Here is a 19,023-nt window from a genome sequence, read left to right as displayed (position 1 = left end):
AATATGAATAGTTCACTTGCTTGACTGTAAATGATCTAATTCTGGAAATTGTGGTAATTTATTTGCTGATCTTTTCTTTCTGATTTTCCTCATGTCTTTCCTAGAAGATTTTATATTTTGTATTTCTTAATTCACTGTTGGATTTTTTCCAACCATGAAATGTAAAAATTCTATTTATGAAAAAGTATTTTATCAAGCAATGTATGATTGTTGTTAATACCGACCAAAGTGAAACCAAATGTTTCCTGGCCTCAGCTTCATGAAGTATTGTGGTTTGCTGTCTCTATAGAGCAGTTTTTCTGCATCCTTCAGTTTTACAGCCTGGTCTCACTTTTTGGGTTGCAGCTGATTTCTATGGCAGAGCTCTTAAAATGGCTGCTCAGCAGAGAAAACACAGCAGCACTCAGCAGTTAGACAGTGCTCTCAGGCATTGGTTTTAATCAGACAATAACATTTGGAGCAGTCTGAACGAAGAGCAGAGTTGCTTTTCCTTCCATCCTGGACTTAAACCATCCTGGTTTAAGTCCAGGATGTTTGCTGTCAGGTTTAATTCAAGTTAAACATATTATGAACTTTATAGTTCTGAAAACTTTGTTCTTACAAAAGATACAGTGTGTTGACATTTTTGGAAGAACTTCAGTAGCATTTAAAGCTGTACTAAACAACTGACCAGTATTTGACATGTTAAGATGATGTCTGTACCCAGCAGATTGTATTGGCCCAGTAATGATGGACAAAGGGAATACTTGTGTGAAGATGTAGGATCTGTATGTTTGTTAACTTTTATTAAACTTCTTGTTGATTGTATCCTTTGCAGTTTGAATTTATTGGACTTTAGATTCTATTGCCTTGCTTCCTAAGATCCAAGTGGGAATAAATAAGCTAGAATACAATATTCATGAGCTTTAAATTTGGTTTTATCTTCTCTTTTGAGTGGAGAGATAAACTGTTCTATAGATGTGAAGCAGCCACTGAAAAAAATGTCCTTTATATTCATCTGAATCTAAGACAAGCTGATTGACCAGCAAGCAGAGGTTTAAACATGTGTGGCTGATTTTAGTCTATAATTATGTTATTATGTTCAGCAGAAATGAAAACATTACCTGAAGTTTTCTGAGCTTTTAGTGGCAGTTAATAGATGAGCCCCTCTGTAACCTGTAAACAATTCAGATAATAATTTAATAGGCTTTTTAAAATCTCCTTCACTAAGTGTCTTCATTTTGGCATTGAGTTCTTGGAGAAGCTTTAATGCAGAAATTGCTTAACAAAAGTGTTACTCCAGTTTTGACCAGTAAGTGTTAACAGGGACAAGGCGTAAATGTTTGATGGAAGTCTGACACTGCTTTTAATTTACCGTGACTTTATCAAATTCTTATGCTACAGCCAAAATTTTTTCTTTGTTTTATTGTAGGAATGAGTTATGAGTTTTCATTTGTAAATGCAAATATACAAGCCTAGACCATGAAAATAACATTAAAAACATTCATAATTACCTGTTAAAAGTATAATTTTTAATTCTTATGCTGTATGTAGTTGATCATTTATCTAATGAAACATTTGCTAGCTTAGGTCTTATTGTCTTATGGTCTAAAGAGACTAAATAACACTGTGATAGTAATAGACCTAAACTCCACAGATATTTATTATTCTGCACTTCCTGTGTCAGATTATGTATCCCGAGAAGTTAATCAATATTCAGGTCACTAATTCAGAGGCCTGACAGGAAGTGCTCCCCCACAGATACCATTACTGGTATTAACTCTGTCTGAGGATGGGATAGGGTCACAGGAGTGTCAGTGCTCAGTATGGTGATAAACTGACCTTTTAGATGCTCCTCATCTTGTTGAGGTCTTCTCCCCCTCCCAAACTCCACCTTGGATTTTTCTTTTATCCTATTTATAAGTCTGCAGTGCTAGTGGGGGGTGGGGCTTGAGCATTAATTGGCTTAATGAGGATCCGGTGGCTTTATATCACTCTTGCAGCTTCTTTTTTTGAGAACAGTGAGCACATGGGTAATATTAGGAACCATTTCCTGAAACATTTATCCAACTGTTTCCCGTCGTAACTGTGGGAAACATTCTAAAGTTGTATGTTGATGAGCATCAATAATTTATTTCCCATGAAGTTATTCGTTTGTTTTAGTTTCTGACCCATTAGCAGCTAGTAGACTGCTGAGATAAAACTATGCAGTGATCAACCAGTGATTACTATTTCCAGTCAGAAAGTTCTGCTGATGTTTGAATATTAAACATTGTATTAAAAATAAGACCTGGAAAGTTGTTCTCTAAAGATTGTGTACATTGAATATGTTAAGATCTTGAAGATTTTTTTTTTAACTTCAATATATTTCAGATGCAATAATTTATTAACTAAACTTTTATGCCATTCATTTCTCCATGTGTATCCTATGTCTGCTTGGCTGTTCGTTCCCCAGTCTTGCGGTAGAGTCATTGGGGAGTGGTGCTGGGAGGGCTGGCTACAGCAGTTCGGCTGTCTGTGATTCGCTGACATGCACTCTAATTGGATCATGTAGGAACTTGCTTAGCTGGATGCTTTGTGCTTGGATTGGGAGCAGCCTGCAAAGACAGAGGAAGTGAGGCAGAGAGGGAGGAGGCCAGAGGCTGCTGTGCACACCAGTTGGAGAGAAACAACAGCGAGAGGAGGAGTAAGAGAGGAGAGAAGGAGAAGGGGAGTATCCATCCTCCTCTGACCCACTGTGCTACTGCAGCCCCCCTCCCTCTCTAGGATTCTCTTTCTTTCCCTTTTCTCCTTACTCATCTGTTTCTTTGGCTGCACTGAGAGGAAGGACACCTGCCGCTCCCTGATGATTCAGCCTTTCAGCTGCTTGGAGCACTTTAGACAAGGCAGCATGTCCGTCCTGCCACTGCAGTGCCCGGCCAGCATGTCCTTGACGATCCAGTTACTGCAGCCGGCCCATCACGTCGACACCGCCCCTTCTCTTTCCCCTGCCAAAGTGTTCAGGTGAGTCACAACTACTTTTCTACCGTCGCTCACGACTCAACCAGATACAACATTAATATATGTGTATGTATTTTGCCTGCAGATAAATTGACTGCAGTACAACTCCCTGACTGTTTAAAGCATGTGTAAAGAGCTGGCTATCCTTGGATGCAGGTCGTCCTGCTACCTCGTGGACCACTGTCAAGCTTTCAGTCGCTGAAGGGCATTTTGCTTTTTCGTCCTCTGACTCTACAGCCTCATGTTGGGAAGCCTTCTCATAGACTCTCGTGGCAGACCACTCTTGTGTGATGCCCTGTTTTAATGGTTGAAGCTTTCAGAGACTCTTCCTCCAGCAGTTTAAAAGGATGACTGAGGGAATGGAGGACTACTCTGCAGGACCGGCTCCATCTCCTGAAACGGCCTCCCCCACTGGCCCGCCTCCTGATACTGGACCAGTCCCAGAGGAGAAACCAGAGGAGACGGAGGCAGCTGGTGAGAGTGGGGATGAGGGTGTAAAGGGAATTACAGAGGAAGGCCGAGGTGATGGGGAGCATGACGGTGCTTTGGGAATTGTGCCTTTGCCTGCGACCTGCTGTGTGTGCATAGAGATGGAACAGATTAATCGTTGCCTCCACTCTGAAAAAATCTGCATTCTGCCCATCCTGGCCTGCCTTCTTAGTTTAGCTCTTTGCACTGCTGGACTTAAATGGGTCTTTGTGGATAAGATCTTTGAATATGAACCGCCCACCCACTTAGATCCTAAACCCATTGGCCAGGATCCCATCATTATATCGGTTAACCCCACGCTTGGAATCACCGTCTCTATTCCTCATTCTGCTCCCTCTACTGTCTCCCTGACCACTACCATCGCCATTACACCTGGACACCCGGACGTTTTTGGGAAAGAGAAATCTACAGTCGGGCCATTTGTGCCTCAATCTCCACAAGTGACATATCCTTCTGTGACCCTGAAGTACAACGCTGAACGTTCTACTGTTCCAAAGCAAAACTCCAACCCACAGACAACCCTGGACTCAGGCAAACTCTTTCAAACTATATGTAAGTATCCCAACATTCTCATCAACAGGTTCTCTCCTTCTCTCCTTGTTTTCTCTTTAAAAATAGGTCTTTAAAACTAACGTTTGGGATTGTATTAACGAGCTTAGTGACACAGTGTAACGTGAAAAAGAAATTTCATTTACAGCAGTCTAAGCAGAGCACACTTTAAAAAAATTTTAATCCTTGTATTTGTTCTCGGAACACCTGATTTTCTCTTTAAATGGCAGGTTGGTTATTGTAGGGTTGCTGAATTTGGTCTGGTCCTGGGGTCTGCGGCTCCTGGTCCAGACCAAAGAGGATTCTTTCAAACTCAGCTCCTTGTTCTGTGGATGTGTTCTGTCAGCTGTTTACAGAATTTCCTTTGAATGATAACATGCTGTGACATGCAGAGTGTAGCAATCGCCCACTTTGCCAACTGTTGCTACACAGGTAGGCGTGTTGGAAGCAACAAATGAACTTGTTCCAATTTCTGTTCCAATCTTTTATTCCACCCGTGATTCAGGTCAATTTCTGGAAGCAAATATTATCAAAAATACTATGGAATTGGGATCACAGTAGCTCAGTTTCTTTCTTTGGAAGCTTCTGAGTTCAGAGAAATGAGATGGAAGTATCCACAGAGCGGATCAGAGTGGATTTCCAGAACACAAAGGAAAAAATTGTGTGTTTCATTTCTGAACTCAATCAGCATAGGAGAAGCTGAAGCAGACTTTATGAAGGGAAAGCAGATTTCTTCACATCATTTCTTCTCCAAGTCAAACAAATTAGCTAAAGATTTTCTCTTATCACAAATTTGGCTTGGAAAGTCAGAGGCTTCTCAACCTCGACCTCAAAATCCAAGATGTCTGCCTCATGTGTTAAATGTTAAAACCTAGTACCATATTGTACATGGTACTGTACAATATATATCCAACATTCTTTTCTATGCTTGAATGAATAAAATAGATAAAAACACTGTTTTCACTTTGTAATTCTAATAGATTTAGCAAACATCCAAAACACAAACCATCAAGAATGTATAAAAGGGCGATTTTCAGCAAGGTTTGTATGTCTCAGCTGTACTGGTCTCTGGTGAAAACCGCTTACTTTCCAATCAGAATATCAACTTCAGCACACTTTCCAGTTGCTATTTACAGTTATGAACAGAACACACAGAATAGGTTTTTCCTTTTTTATTGATTTTCTATGATATTTCAAATTAATTTGAGAAATGTAGAGGAGCTTATTTGAAAGGAAATGTGATTAAAATTAGAATAAGTTTCTTGTTTGTTTATGCTCATCAGAGCTTAGTGTTAGCTGGGTTCCATTAGCTGAAATGCCATTGTGTGTTTTTCTAGATATTCATCAGAAAGATAAATGAGACAAAAAAGATTTTTTTTCCAACAATGGGTTATTACTATCAATATTTCAAAAGTCAACGATTGAACAGTAAAAACATTGGCAGTGAATAAAGACCACTATATGGTTTGCTGCTCCACAGATCTGATTGATCTGTCTTCTTCATACACTTTAGACACATTGGTCCACTTTTTATAGTTTTGACTTATACATTCGTTGTTTCCATATTTCATCTCAAACTACCTCAAATCTTAATTTGATATGTTTTCTTATCCACATTCAAATTGTTCTTTGTTCTGAGGTTGACATAAATATCTGAGCTGTTACTTTAAAAAAAAAAAAACAAAAAAAAAACAGCAGCAACAATAAGCTTTCATTTTTAAAGAAAGCAATGTTTATGTAACGGGTACCGTAGCGACAGCACCGCTGTTGACAGATATACTCCTGAAGAACAGGAGAAAGACGAGGAAACGGCTTGTTAACCTCAAGTGTCATGCAGCAATTTATTCAAGTTTTACCTCCAAACATACTTGTTGTATTGAGTTTCTTTCTTTACAGTTCATATATTCAAAGTTCAACCTTTTTAATACATTTCAGTGTCCATAAGTGACAAAAACAAACATCTTTTAGCGACAAAACAAACATCTCTTTCCTAAACACATATCCACTCATTCTTCTTCTTAGCTTTCTAGCTGTTTATCCCAAATGAAACGCATTAGACAGTGGTTACATTAACCAGCTACTTTTTAACTTAAGACAGTACTGCATTTGACCTTCAATAAACTAAAGTCCTTAATAGAACCAAACATCATTTTTAAAGTCGCTTTTTTTCCATCCTGAATCCTAATGGTAAAAGAACTATTTTAACACCGGTGGTGGGGACCTTACAAAAGCCAAAACAGAAAAATAGACAGAGTTCTTCAGTTTCTAACGGTTATTCCAGCATAACCTGAAGTGGGTGAAGCGCATAACAGACTTGGCTAATGGCTAATATTAGCATGTACACCGTGCGTAGTTACTTTCTTCGAACACAACGACACAAAGTCAAAAACTGAATAACTAATACAGTACATAACTATTCCAAATACGTTCACAAATATTCCAAATACGTTCCAGCATGTCTAATTACTGGATTAAAAACCTATCCGCATATTTACCCACCTGAAGAACAGGAGAAAGACGAGGAAACGGCTTGTTAACCTCAAGTGTCATGCAGCAATGAGGGAAAATACAAGCAGGACACCAAAACCGCCACCCGCCCCCTGCTGGCGTGGAGTAAATGTTACAGAGCACATTAAAAAAAATATAGAAAAACTCTTCTCCAAAATAAAGTACAGAACTTGTATTAACAATTTCAAGTCATAAACACAAATGTCACACTTTTGTGGTCGCCACACACTCCCCGGCAAAAATAAATGGGTCCCACCATTTCTACTCAACTCTTTTTAACAGGTGACAGGAACAGGTAAGATGTATGGGTGTGATGGTAAGTGATAAGGCATGTATGTAAAGGGGAGATACGGAGTGGAATAAGGGCTGGAAGAGTATGTTGGTGTTGTATAGGGAATGAGTGGGTGTAGGGGTTGTATAGTGTGAGGTGCAGAATGTAAGCTTGCATTTGCCATGTTAACTCTAGCTGTTGTTGTCAGCGTGGGTTGACCAAGTCTCTCATATGTAAGGATCTGTCGAGGTTGTCTGTCCCGGTTTGACCTTCTGACCTCTACTCGTCGGTCTGGCATTACATTGACCAGAGGCTGTGCAGCTGGAATGAGCTCTGGAGCCTCAGCATAGCCATCCTTCTCCTCAGGTCTCGCATCATCAGACTGGCCTTCATCCTGTTCCAGTTCTCCAATCCCTATTTGTCTTATAGGTACCGGGTCAACTGAAGGTAAGTAGTCGGAGTCAACTGTCATATTCTCCGGTACAGGTACTGGAATTTGGCGACTCACAGGGATGGCCGGTTGTTGTGGTGGGGCAACCGTGAGTATCTCCTGCGTCCTGTTAGCTGGTACCCTCAACCAGTAACGAGGACCTTCAGAGTCGGACTCAGAGTCGGAGTCTGAATCTGCTCCTTGCGGTGGGTCCATACACTCTGGGATGGTACGTCGGGCTTCGCGTTTACTTTTCTGGGTTCTTTTCTCAGGGCGAACCTGGCCTGCTGGTTCTTCAACTGGTAGGTCATTAACGAGCAAAAGCAAATTGCGATGGAGTGTTCTTGTCTTTTTCTGATCCCCAGACTCCGGATAGACTACGTACACTGGGTTATCAGCAAACTGTTCTTTCACAATGTAGATGGCCTTCTCCCAATATGACCTTAGTTTTCCTGGCCCACCACGCTCGCTGAGGTTCCTGAGTAAGACTCGATCGCCAGGCTGTAGCACCACTCCTCTTGCCCTCTTGTCATAGAGGACTTTGCCTTTGGCACTGGCCCGTTTGCTGTTCTCACTGGCAATTCTATAGGCCTCAGACATCTGCTTTGCCCACTTCTTTGCATATCCTTTCGGCGAGTCAGGTTCTGTGTCTTCCAGCAACCCGAACAGTATATCAATGGGCAGACGAGGGTGACGGCCGTAGAGGAGAAAGAAGGGTGAGAAACCCGTTGACTCATGTCGGGTACAATTGTACGCATGTACCACCCTCGGTATCTGATCCTTCCATCTTTCTTTGTCTTTGTCAGTCAACGTCCTCAACATTTGCAAGATCGTCCGATTGAACCGTTCCGCCGGGTTTCCCTGGGGATGGTAGGGTGATGTTCTGGAATGACGGATACCTGACAGCTGTTGGAGGGTTTGGAATAATTCATTTTCGAATTCGCGGCCCTGATCATGGTGTAACTTGGACGGATATCCAAAACGAAGGACGAAGTCATTAAAGATACGCTCAGCGGCTGTCTTTGCACTCTTATTTTTGGTCGGGTAAGCTTGAGCGAACCTTGTAAAATGATCTACGACCACTAGGATATACTCGTAGCCACCACGGCTGGTCTCCAGGTGCAAGTAATCAATACACACCAACTCTAGTGGTGAGCTCGATTTGATACTGCCCATCGGCGCGCGAACATGGGTAACTGGCTTCTTTGACTTGATGCATGGGCATTTCTTAGTTATATGGTCCTCAATCTCTTTCGCCATGAAGGGCCAATAGAACCTTTCTCTGGCGAGGTTTAGGACCCGTTCTGTGCCAACATGAGCCATGTCATTGTGAAGCTTCTTCAAAACAAGGTCTCTGTACTTGGTAGGGAGTACCAACTGCTTTCTTCCATTGGCACGCCTGTACAGGAGACCATTTTCCCATACTAGCTTAGTCCATTCATGGAACAGTCTTTTAGTAGCTCCACCGGCGGCTTTACGTATCTCATCAGTCAACGGTGTTCCGGTCTCCTTGAGCTTGATCACCTCACTGATGGCTTCATCCACATGCTGTGCTTCCACAAGCTCATCATGACTTATGGCGTTCAAGTGATGAAAGGTAGGAGACAAATCAGCCTGGGAGGAGATATTCAGAGCCGCCACCCAAGCCACATCTTTGTGTTTGGCTACTTTACTCCCATCCCACACAGCACGGACCACATTGTCAGAGCAGTCTTTGGTGCAGGACTCACAGTACGCTGTAATGTCCAAAGGGAGACGTGATAGTGTGTCAGCGTCTATGTTGGACTTTCCAGGTCTGTACTTAATATCGAATCTGAAGTCAGAGAGTTCCCCAACCCACCGATGACCTACAGCATTCAGCTTTGCGGTGGTCATTACATACGTGAGTGGATTGTTGTCCGTGTATATTGTGAAGTGAGGTGCATAAAACAGGTAATCCCTGAATTTCTCACACACCGCCCACTTCAAGGCAAGGAACTCCAGCTTCCCACTATGCAGATGGTAGTTCCGCTCGGCTGCAGTTAAGGTCCTAGACCCGTACCCGATAACTCTCAACTTGCCATCCTGGTGTTGGTAAAGGATTGCGCCCAGTCCCTGGTCTGAAGCATCTGTGTGCAAGATAAACGGTGCATTGAAATTGGGGTATGCTAATACAGGGGGGCTAACAAGAAGAGAAACGAGCCGGTCAAGGGCTTGCTGGTGTTCAGCGGTCCACTCTACAGGTGTTCTAGAGGGTAGTTGTGGACCTTTGTTCTTACCACGCTCTACAGCTGCTTGCCCAGGCTTGGTTTGTAGTAGCTCATAGATGGGCTTTGCTATCCTTGAAAAGTCCTGGATGTAAGAGCGGTAATAGCCCAAAAACCCAGTGAGTTTTCTCACATCTCCAACCGTCTGTGGCGTTCTGCTGGCTAATGATCGCACTGCATCCAAATCTTTGGGGTCAATCCTCACTCCCTGAGCTGACACAAGGCGTCCCACGTATCTCACCTCCCGTCGAAACAGCTCGCACTTTTCAGGTCTTAGCTTCACCCCGTGTCTCTGAAGTGCCTGAAGTACTCCGCGGACCCCTTCTATGTGCTCGTCAAAGGTTTTCGCATAACATAGTACGTCGTCGAGATACGGGAGACAGCAGTCATCTCTCAAGGGACCTAACATCTCCTCCATACTCCGCTGGAAGGCCGCGGGGGCGTTTGACAGGCCAAATGGGATATGAACCCATTCATACAGTCCCCAGGGTGTAATGAAAGCAGTAAGATGTTGGGCGTCTTTGGCAACAAAACCTTGGTGGTAGGCTTTCCCTTGGTCAAGGATACTGAACCAGGAATAACCACCAAGAGTGTCAGTCAGGTCTTGTATCCTAGGTAAAGGATGTCGGTCAGGGATGGTTTTCTGATTCAAGAGACGATAATCTATGCAGAGGCGGAGCGTACCGTCCTTTTTCCGGACGCAGACCACTGGTGCAGCATAAGAGGACTTGGACTTAACAATCCAGCCCTTCATCAGCAAGTCTTGCACATATTCCTTCACCTCTTTGAACAGTGGTTTGGGGACAGACGCGTAAGCTCTCTGCACTGGAATGTCATCCTTGAGGTTAATTGACATCTGCAAACTGGGAATACAGCCAATATCATGACTATCTCGGGCGAAAGCAGCTGATTCTTCCCACAGCATTTTCTTTACTTTGTCTTGTTCTTCTCCACTAAGGTGGCTGAGATCCACGGGGGGTTGCCACAAGCCAGAAGCAGTTTGAGCAGCTGATGTGGCTGCAACATTGGCTACAATTCTGGGTCTGGGCGGCTCCTGTGGGTTGGCCTCAATCACCCTAGCAACAGCTTGGATGCTCCCCAGAACAGTCTTTCTTGGTATAGTGACTGGATGCTTTGTGCTATTTCTTATTGGTATTGTGGTGTAGGGTCGCTTCGCTGATTGTATTTCAACCAGGCCCTCCCCTATCTCAAGTTCTTCGAGATGAGCATTGTTTTCTTCGGGTTCGAACAAGAGAAGAGGATCTGACAGATCTACAGTCGGCGGAATCTGGCACTTGACCCAGGCAACTTGTCCAGCTGGGACTGCAATGACATAATTGCCAGTTCTCAACAGTCTCGGATGCATAGGGGGTTTATCTGCCTGAAGGAAGTTCACCAGCATCTCCACCTGATCCATAGAGGCAGATATGGAGTCAGAGAGGAGTGTGGTGAGAGCTGGAAGGAGTTCTGCTGGTCTACTCTGAACCACCTCCTCTAGCACATTGAATCCAAGGATTGGCCGTTCAAGCGTGATACCGCTGATGAGGAAAGGCACCATTATGGGTTGGCTAAGGACAGAATTTCCAGCAAAACTGACTGTGATGAGGACCCAGCCATCAAAAGGAAGGGCTTCTCCGTTCACAGCTTGTATCTCCAGCTCTTCGTCATCAAAGATTTCACTGAGGGGTCTCACTGGTGCATCCGGTAAGTACTTCTTCTTCCAGCTCCGATCAATCATGCTCACCTGAGCTCCGCTGTCTAACAGCGCATTGACTGTCAAGCCATTCAAGTCACATCGTGCAAGGGCTTTAGCACCTATGAACTTGGCTAGGCGCCTGCTTGTTTGGGTAGGTAGGGAAAGAGGAGATTTGGGGTCACTTTCATTGTTTACTTTAGGTCTTTTATTCAGTAAACTCTCCTTGGCACCATTCTCTGACATTAACACATTGCACTTAACACTGAGGGACTGGATATGAGATCCGGTCACTGGTTGTCCCGCTGCAGCGACCGGTTCCAGTTTTCCTGACGCTTCGGCTTCTTCAGGCAGCCTACGGCTCTATGGCCGTCTTCACCGCAGTAAAAACAGTGAGTGCAGCGTGGAAGGTTCTGTGCCAGGCAGTTAGTACAGCTATTTGACTTGGGTCTCTTTTGTTCCACATGAGTTTTGCAATGGTGGCAGGGCTCAAAGCTGTGAGTATGCTGTGGTTTTTGCAGTAGCTCAACTTTAGCCATTAACTCTGTTACTTTCTCAGTTAACTGCTGGAGTACATTGGCATTCTGCTGTTTATCTGGGGCATCCTTCTTCGCTCCACTGCCTTGTGCAACTGCAACTCCAACCTCCACTAATTCAGTGCTATGCACGTTTACTTGTTTTTGTTTCACAGCTGGCCCCAGACGTCTTTGTCGCTCATTCTCTGTGCTTGTTATTTTCATCATTTGCTTCAAGATTGCCTCATCAGACACACTGCTATCAGAGAGCAATGTTTTAAGTTCTCTGCGTATGTCGTTATGTTTTTGACTGAGACCTTGATATATGGTGTGAAGGAAAATATCCTGAACTGTGCTAGCATTGTATTTCACTCCTGCGTCGCCGTGTTTTGAAGCAAACAGGATCTTTTGTTTCAAACTTATGACACGGTACAAGAACTGTTGGGGGGTTTCGTTGTCATTCTGTTTTGTACACATTAACTCTTGGAAGAGTTCTGTGTTGCTTCGCCCGCCTAGGTGGGATTGCAGGAAGCCCTTCAGCTCTTCTATAGTCAGATCGTCTTTGTGCATTAACATGTCTTTAAAGTGCCCTGGTTTGATGATTCTGAGAACACCTCTCAGTATTTCAGTCTCACTGAACCGGTCTTTCACTCCATCATCAATTTGTCTGCATATATTATTGTAACTTAGATCCGAGCTCTGATCGCAGATCTGGCCACCTTGAACCTTGAACTCACGTCGCAGCCTTGAGAAGTCTCCAAGGGGCACAACTCGGTCGTGTCTGTCATATATTTCTTGTCCCGGTGTATGTTCGGTTGCATATTTGGGATCTGGTGGTAGTGTAGGGTGCAATGGTGTAGGGTGTTCTGGCGTGACTCGGACAGTGGGTGGTGATGTGGGGTTGTTGATATATTGCAGTAAACTGGTGAACATTTTCTGTAACTCTACTGTCTCTGGGTTCTGTGTAGCTGTGAAAGAGTGTGCAAGTGGTGAAATGGTAGTTGGTAGGACGGTAGCCGGGCTAACCTCAACTGTGTGTATTTTATTAGTGTTAGGAACCCTGTCCGCCACATCTTCAATATCTACATTCGGCTGATCTGTTACCATGTTTTCACTCTGCTCTGCAGTTTTCATTACATTGTGCCTATTAACATGTGCTACAGGTTCAGACCGAACATTCCGACTTAAGATGAGATTGCTCACAGTGTCATTAAGCTCCAACAACACTGCCATACCTGAATCCTCAGATTGAATGAGAGTGTCACTGTTCATGAAGCCCAGGATGTGCTCAAAGCAGTTTTCTTCCTCGCCAACCTGAAGCGTGGATGCATCTTTTCCCGGCACAGGACCAACACTCCGAGCCAGTTGGAAAAGTTCATCGGCCGTCAGAGTGAGCAGACTCTTCTTGATGTCCCACACCAAGCCTTTTCTCTCACTGTCCGCCATGACTGCTTTTCCGTCTCCCTCGCCGTTGATCACTTCTCCGAGCTCCAGCTCCTTCACCCGTGGCTTCAGGTCCGGTTGCAGCTACGTAGCACTGCCACTGTTTCACAAGTACACGTTGTGGTGAATGCACAGTGTCATGGATATAAGGTCCAATCTTCCTCCAGGTCCATAGGCTGAAAGGTCCTTAGCTGCCGGAATGCTTCACACAGCTGGTCCTAATTGTGCTTGTCGCCTGTGCATCTGACGCCGCTCCCCGTACGGGCCACCAAAAATCTGTAACGGGTACCGTAGCGACAGCACCGCTGTTGACAGATATACTCCTGAAGAACAGGAGAAAGACGAGGAAACGGCTTGTTAACCTCAAGTGTCATGCAGCAATTTATTCAAGTTTTACCTCCAAACATACTTGTTGTATTGAGTTTCTTTCTTTACAGTTCATATATTCAAAGTTCAACCTTTTTAATACATTTCAGTGTCCATAAGTGACAAAAACAAACATCTTTTAGCGACAAAACAAACATCTCTTTCCTAAACACATATCCACTCATTCTTCTTCTTAGCTTTCTAGCTGTTTATCCCAAATGAAACGCATTAGACAGTGGTTACATTAACCAGCTACTTTTTAACTTAAGACAGTACTGCATTTGACCTTCAACAAACTAAAGTCCTTAATAGAACCAAACATCATTTTTAAAGTCGCTTTTTTTCCATCCTGAATCCTAATGGTAAAAGAACTATTTTAACACCGGTGGTGGGGACCTTACAAAAGCCAAAACAGAAAAATAGACAGAGTTCTTCAGTTTCTAACGGTTATTCCAGCATAACCTGAAGTGGGTGAAGCGCATAACAGACTTGGCTAATGGCTAATATTAGCATGTACACCGTGCGTAGTTACTTTCTTCGAACACAACGACACAAAGTCAAAAACTGAATAACTAATACAGTACATAACTATTCCAAATACGTTCACAAATATTCCAAATACGTTCCAGCATGTCTAATTACTGGATTAAAAACCTATCCGCATATTTACCCACCTGAAGAACAGGAGAAAGACGAGGAAACGGCTTGTTAACCTCAAGTGTCATGCAGCAATGAGGGAAAATACAAGCAGGACACCAAAACCGCCACCCGCCCCCTGCTGGCGTGGAGTAAATGTTACAGAGCACATTAAAAAATATATAGAAAAACTCTTCTCCAAAATAAAGTACAGAACTTGTATTAACAATTTCAAGTCATAAACACAAATGTCACACTTTTGTGGTCGCCACATTTAGCAGTGATAGAATATAAACCTGCTAATAATGTAATGTGTATGACTATGCAATGTTTTCATAAGATAACTAATAATATGGTGACAGTGATGATTTTCTCTAAATAAAACATGTTGTAATCAGTATGTTTAATGCTAGATAAGAAGTGAAATCTTGCTGGTTCCATTTGCCTTTTGCTCCAGCATTGTGTCAACATGAGGTGTTTCCTGCACAAATGACTCCAAATCAACAGAGATGCTCTGCATTGCTTCCAATGTTTTAAAATTTGCTCATGCAGATTAAATTGGTCATGCATACCTATAAAATAAACTACGAACTTTATCAATTTGAACAATCCCTTTCCCCCAGTGACATGTCTGTAATTAGAACAATTATAAGAATTATACTAACTACAATTGTATCTATAATTATATATATATATATATATATACACTGCTCAAAAAAATAAAGGGAACACTTAAACAACACAATATAACTCCAAGTAAATCAAACTTCTGTGAAATCAAACTGTCCACTTAGGAAGCAACACTGATTGACAATCAATTTCACCTGCTGTTGTGCAAATGGAATAGACAACAGGTGGAAATTATTGGCAATTAGCAAGACACACTCAATAAAGGAGTGGTTCTGCAGTTGGGACCACAGACCACTTCTCAGTACCTATGCTGTCTGGCTGATGTTTTGGTCAGTTTTGAATGTTGGTGGTGCTTTCACACTCGTGGTAGCATGAGACGGACTCCACAACCCACACAAGTGGCTCAGGTAGTGCAGCTCATCCAGGATGGCACATCAATGCGAGCTGTGGCAAGAAGGTTTGCTGTGTCTGTCAGCGTAGTGTCCAGAGGCTGGAGGCGCTACCAGGAGACAGGCCAGTACACCAGGAGACGTGGAGGAGGCCGTAGGAGGGCAACAACCCAGCAGCAGGACCGCTACCTCTGCCTTTGTGCAAGAAGGAGGAGCACTGCCATAGCCCTGCAAAATGACCTCCAGCAGGCCACAAATGTGCATGTGTCTGCACAAACGGTTAGAAACCGACTCCATGAGGATGGTATGAGGGCCCGACGTCCACAGATGGGGGTTGTGCTCACAGCCCAACACCGTGCAGGACGCTTGGCATTTGCCAGAGAACACCAGGATTGGCAAATTCGCCACTGGCGCCTTGTGCTCTTCACAGATGAAAGCAGGTTCACACTGCTTTCATCAGCAGTGTGTGTGACAGACGTGACAGAGTCTGGAGACGCCGTGGAGAGCGGTCTGCTGCCTGCAACATCCTTCAGCATGACCGGTTTGGCAGTGGGTCAGTAATGGTGTGGGGTGGCATTTCTTTGGAGGGCCGCACAGCCCTCCATGTGCTCACCAGAGGTAGCCTGACTGCCATTAGGTACCGAGATGAGATCCTCAGACCCCTTGTGAGACCATATGCTGGTTCGGTTGGCCCTGGGTTCCTCCTAATGCAGGACAATGCTAGACCTCATGTGGCTGGAGTGTGTCAGCAGTTCCTGCAAGATGAAGGCATTGAAGCTATGGACTGGCCAGCCCGTTCCCCAGACCTGAATCCGATTGAGCACATCTGGGACATCATGTCTCGCTCCATCCACCAACGTCACGTTGCACCACAGACTGTCCAGGAGTTGGCGGATGCTTTAGTCCAGGTCTGGGAGGAGATCCCTCAGGAGACCATCCGCCACCTCATCAGGAGCATGCCCAGGCGTTGTAGGGAGGTCATACAGGCACGTGGAGGCCACACACAATACTGAGCCTCATTTTGACTTGTTTTAAGGACATTACATTAAAGTTGGATCAGAGTGTAGTGTTATTTCACTTTAATTTTGTGTGTGGCTCCAAATCCAGGCCTCCATTGGTTAATAAATTTGATTTCCATTGATGATTTTTGTGTGATTTTGTTGTCAGCACATTCAACTTTGTACAGAACAAAGTATTCAATGAGAATATTTCTTTCATTCAGATCTAGGATGTGTTATTTGAGTGTTCCCTTTATTTTTTTGAGCAGTGTATATAGCGCTGATCATTGATATCAGTGCTGATATCCGTGATCAGCACTGATATATATATATATATATATATTTACACAGTATATATATACATATAGTGGTGTGTGCTTGGTAACTCCACTCTAAGACTAAAAGCACCACAAACCTCCTTATTCTATCTGCACTGAAGATGTGGCAGCTGAAAAGGTCCTGCACAACTGTAAGCAATGTGCAACTCCCTGAAATGTGTGGATGAATAGTTCTAGTCTTATGAATAAGTAAAAATCAATAAATGATTCATGACACTAACCGAAACCCTGGGCTCTGATATGGAGACACTTCCTGTTTTCTGCCTGTGCTCCATTTCAAGGTCAGAGCCTGCTGGAAGCTAATTGATGCTGCCGCCAGAAAACCCAGCACAGTAATACTGTCTGTCTGCCTGTGGCTCGCCACCATGATGCTTCTGTTGTGATCACCTCACTTTCTGATTTATTGCCCTGTGAGTGTGTTAGATCATCTCCACTGATGATGGCAGAGGTATTTTCTTTATGACTCAATCAAGGTGAAGGAAGGAAACATGCCACAAATATTTTCGAACTTTGATCTGGGACTAACTAATATGTGAGGTTGTCCTATTAAAAAATGACATTGGGCTTGATTGTCATAGCCTACAATTTTATAATATTAATTTAGATACTTAATTTAACCATGGAAGACCGATTGAAATTTCAATAAGGATTCCCTGTCAAGGTTATACACTGAGGGAAAGCATATTGGATAATGATAATGTAGAAACATTGAGACTGTTTCAAGGCATTATTTCTGTTAATTATATCAGCCCACAAAAAATTTTTTTTATTACCAAAACATGGACTTAATGAAAATGATCTTTAAAGGTTACTTTCAAAATGAAATGAGTCTCATTGGACCACACATTCTTTTTTTGTTGAATATGGCTAAGTATCAATCTAAGAAATTTATTTCTTGATGTTTATGTTAATAGAAAAGATAGCCTATATTTTTAGAAATTAGATTTTAATCTTACCCAGTTGCTTCTTTTTCTATAGTATTTAGATACATTTTAGCTTAGATTGGAATGGCAATGTGTTGCAGTAGTATTGACAATGATGTCAACGTGTATGCCATCAGACTTTAGACATTATCAGCACTGATGAAGAATGATCAAATGTTTCCTGGTTGAGAGTGCCTGACTTTGCACCATTCCTGTTTCCATTCATGATAACATTTGTAAGTGTGAAAACTTACAAATGTGCTTCCAATTCACTTGATGATGATGGCAGTAGCTGCCCCATGTGATAGATACTGATCCAGTCTTTTGGATTTAACTAAACACTAAGCCAAGAAAAGCATTGGTTTTGCTAAAATTGTTAGCATTCTTGTATAATCTTAGCTGTCCCATTTTGCTTTGTGTATTTAAAATTGTTAATTAAAAATAAGAGGCCTACCACTGTAATGACTACTTAATTCACAAAAGTTCTGTTAATCTGATTACAAAATGACTCTTGTTTTTAGTTATGGCTCAAAGTTATGTGGTTTAATAAACAAGCAAATCTTCCTGTAAAATTGAAAGACATCCAGAAAGCCTGAAGAACTAAAGCTAATCTCTTTTAGGGCTTACCAAAGGTCTGGTTTCTGAAAAGCAACATAAAGAAATCAGAGATGAGTCAAGAGTGGTTAAGCTAAAGGGATGTGAGGTTCTAAACTACAAAGGTTGGCAATATTGTATACAGTCAAAAGCCAGTAAAAGCAGGAACCCATAGCAAAGCAACCAATGATGCCATGTTAGAAAAGAAACTGTCTGCAAGGCTGTCTAAGCAAAACGTCATCTGAAGGCTGACCAGTGGCCTCAGACAACCTTATAATCTAGTTTTATGATTAATATTAAGACAACTTTGATTGTTTTTCATGTCTTTGTATTTAACATTTTTTGTCTATGTTTTGAGAGTTGTGCATGTCTGAGAGGAGTTTGATCCACATTAAAAACTAAAACCCTGTTCTACTCTAAGTCAATATGCCAATGAGTAAAACAACAGCTGTTGTAGGTAAAGGACTGCAGTCAAGTACAGAGCAAGGACAAAGACATCTTAACCATTTCTGATTGCTATGGGGAATGGGGAGCCTCCGGTGAATTAAAAGCATGAGCTTGGAGCGTCGCCGAGGACAAATTGCAAATGAAATATTGTATGTTTCAAGGAGACTTGTCTCCAGTGATCTATTCTCTGGCTCACTGTTGTTTTCAGGATTTGTGGGCAGACGGACCCTGCAGTCAGTGCAGTAGTGAGTGAAGCCCTCGGTAGCAGCTGATGGTGAAATGCTATTTTTTTTTTAATATATATTTAGTGGTGGGGGTTTTGCTTGTCATTTTTTAGTAGCAGTGTGGAATTTAGCTGCTTACCCACAGTGCACCCTGCCTCTAGCCTGTCATACCCATCACAGCTATGAGTAACTTTAATCTGATTACTGGATTGGAAATAGTAACACATTAGATTACTTGTTAATGAAAAAAGGGATGAGATTAGAATTGCGGGTTACTAAGTAACACGTTACCGACATCACTTTCCAATATACAGATCGGTACAAAACTTTGGATTAAGTGCCTTGTCCAGGGGCA

The 19,023-nt window shown here is 42.8% G+C and overlaps 1 protein-coding gene across 2 annotated transcripts in view; it reads left to right on the top strand.

The window, feature by feature from the left end:
* Nucleotides 1-926: 926 nt before the first annotated feature.
* Nucleotides 927-19,023, top strand: part of nrg1 (neuregulin 1) — a 36,986-nt gene continuing 18,889 nt past the window's right edge. For both annotated transcript variants that reach the window (XM_032570403.1, XM_032570402.1), the window contains exons 1-2: nucleotides 927-2,982; nucleotides 3,065-4,020. In XM_032570403.1, the coding sequence (XP_032426294.1) occupies nucleotides 3,327-4,020 (694 nt within the window). In that variant the 5' untranslated portion in view covers nucleotides 927-2,982; nucleotides 3,065-3,326. The remainder of the gene's footprint in view (nucleotides 2,983-3,064; nucleotides 4,021-19,023) is intronic.

This window comes from Xiphophorus hellerii, chromosome 8, assembly GCF_003331165.1.
Source record: "Xiphophorus hellerii strain 12219 chromosome 8, Xiphophorus_hellerii-4.1, whole genome shotgun sequence".
Taxonomy (NCBI): Eukaryota; Metazoa; Chordata; class Actinopteri; order Cyprinodontiformes; family Poeciliidae; genus Xiphophorus; species Xiphophorus hellerii.
The sequence above is the reverse complement of the archived record's forward strand: the minus strand, read 5'-3'. Positions and strand labels throughout refer to the sequence as shown.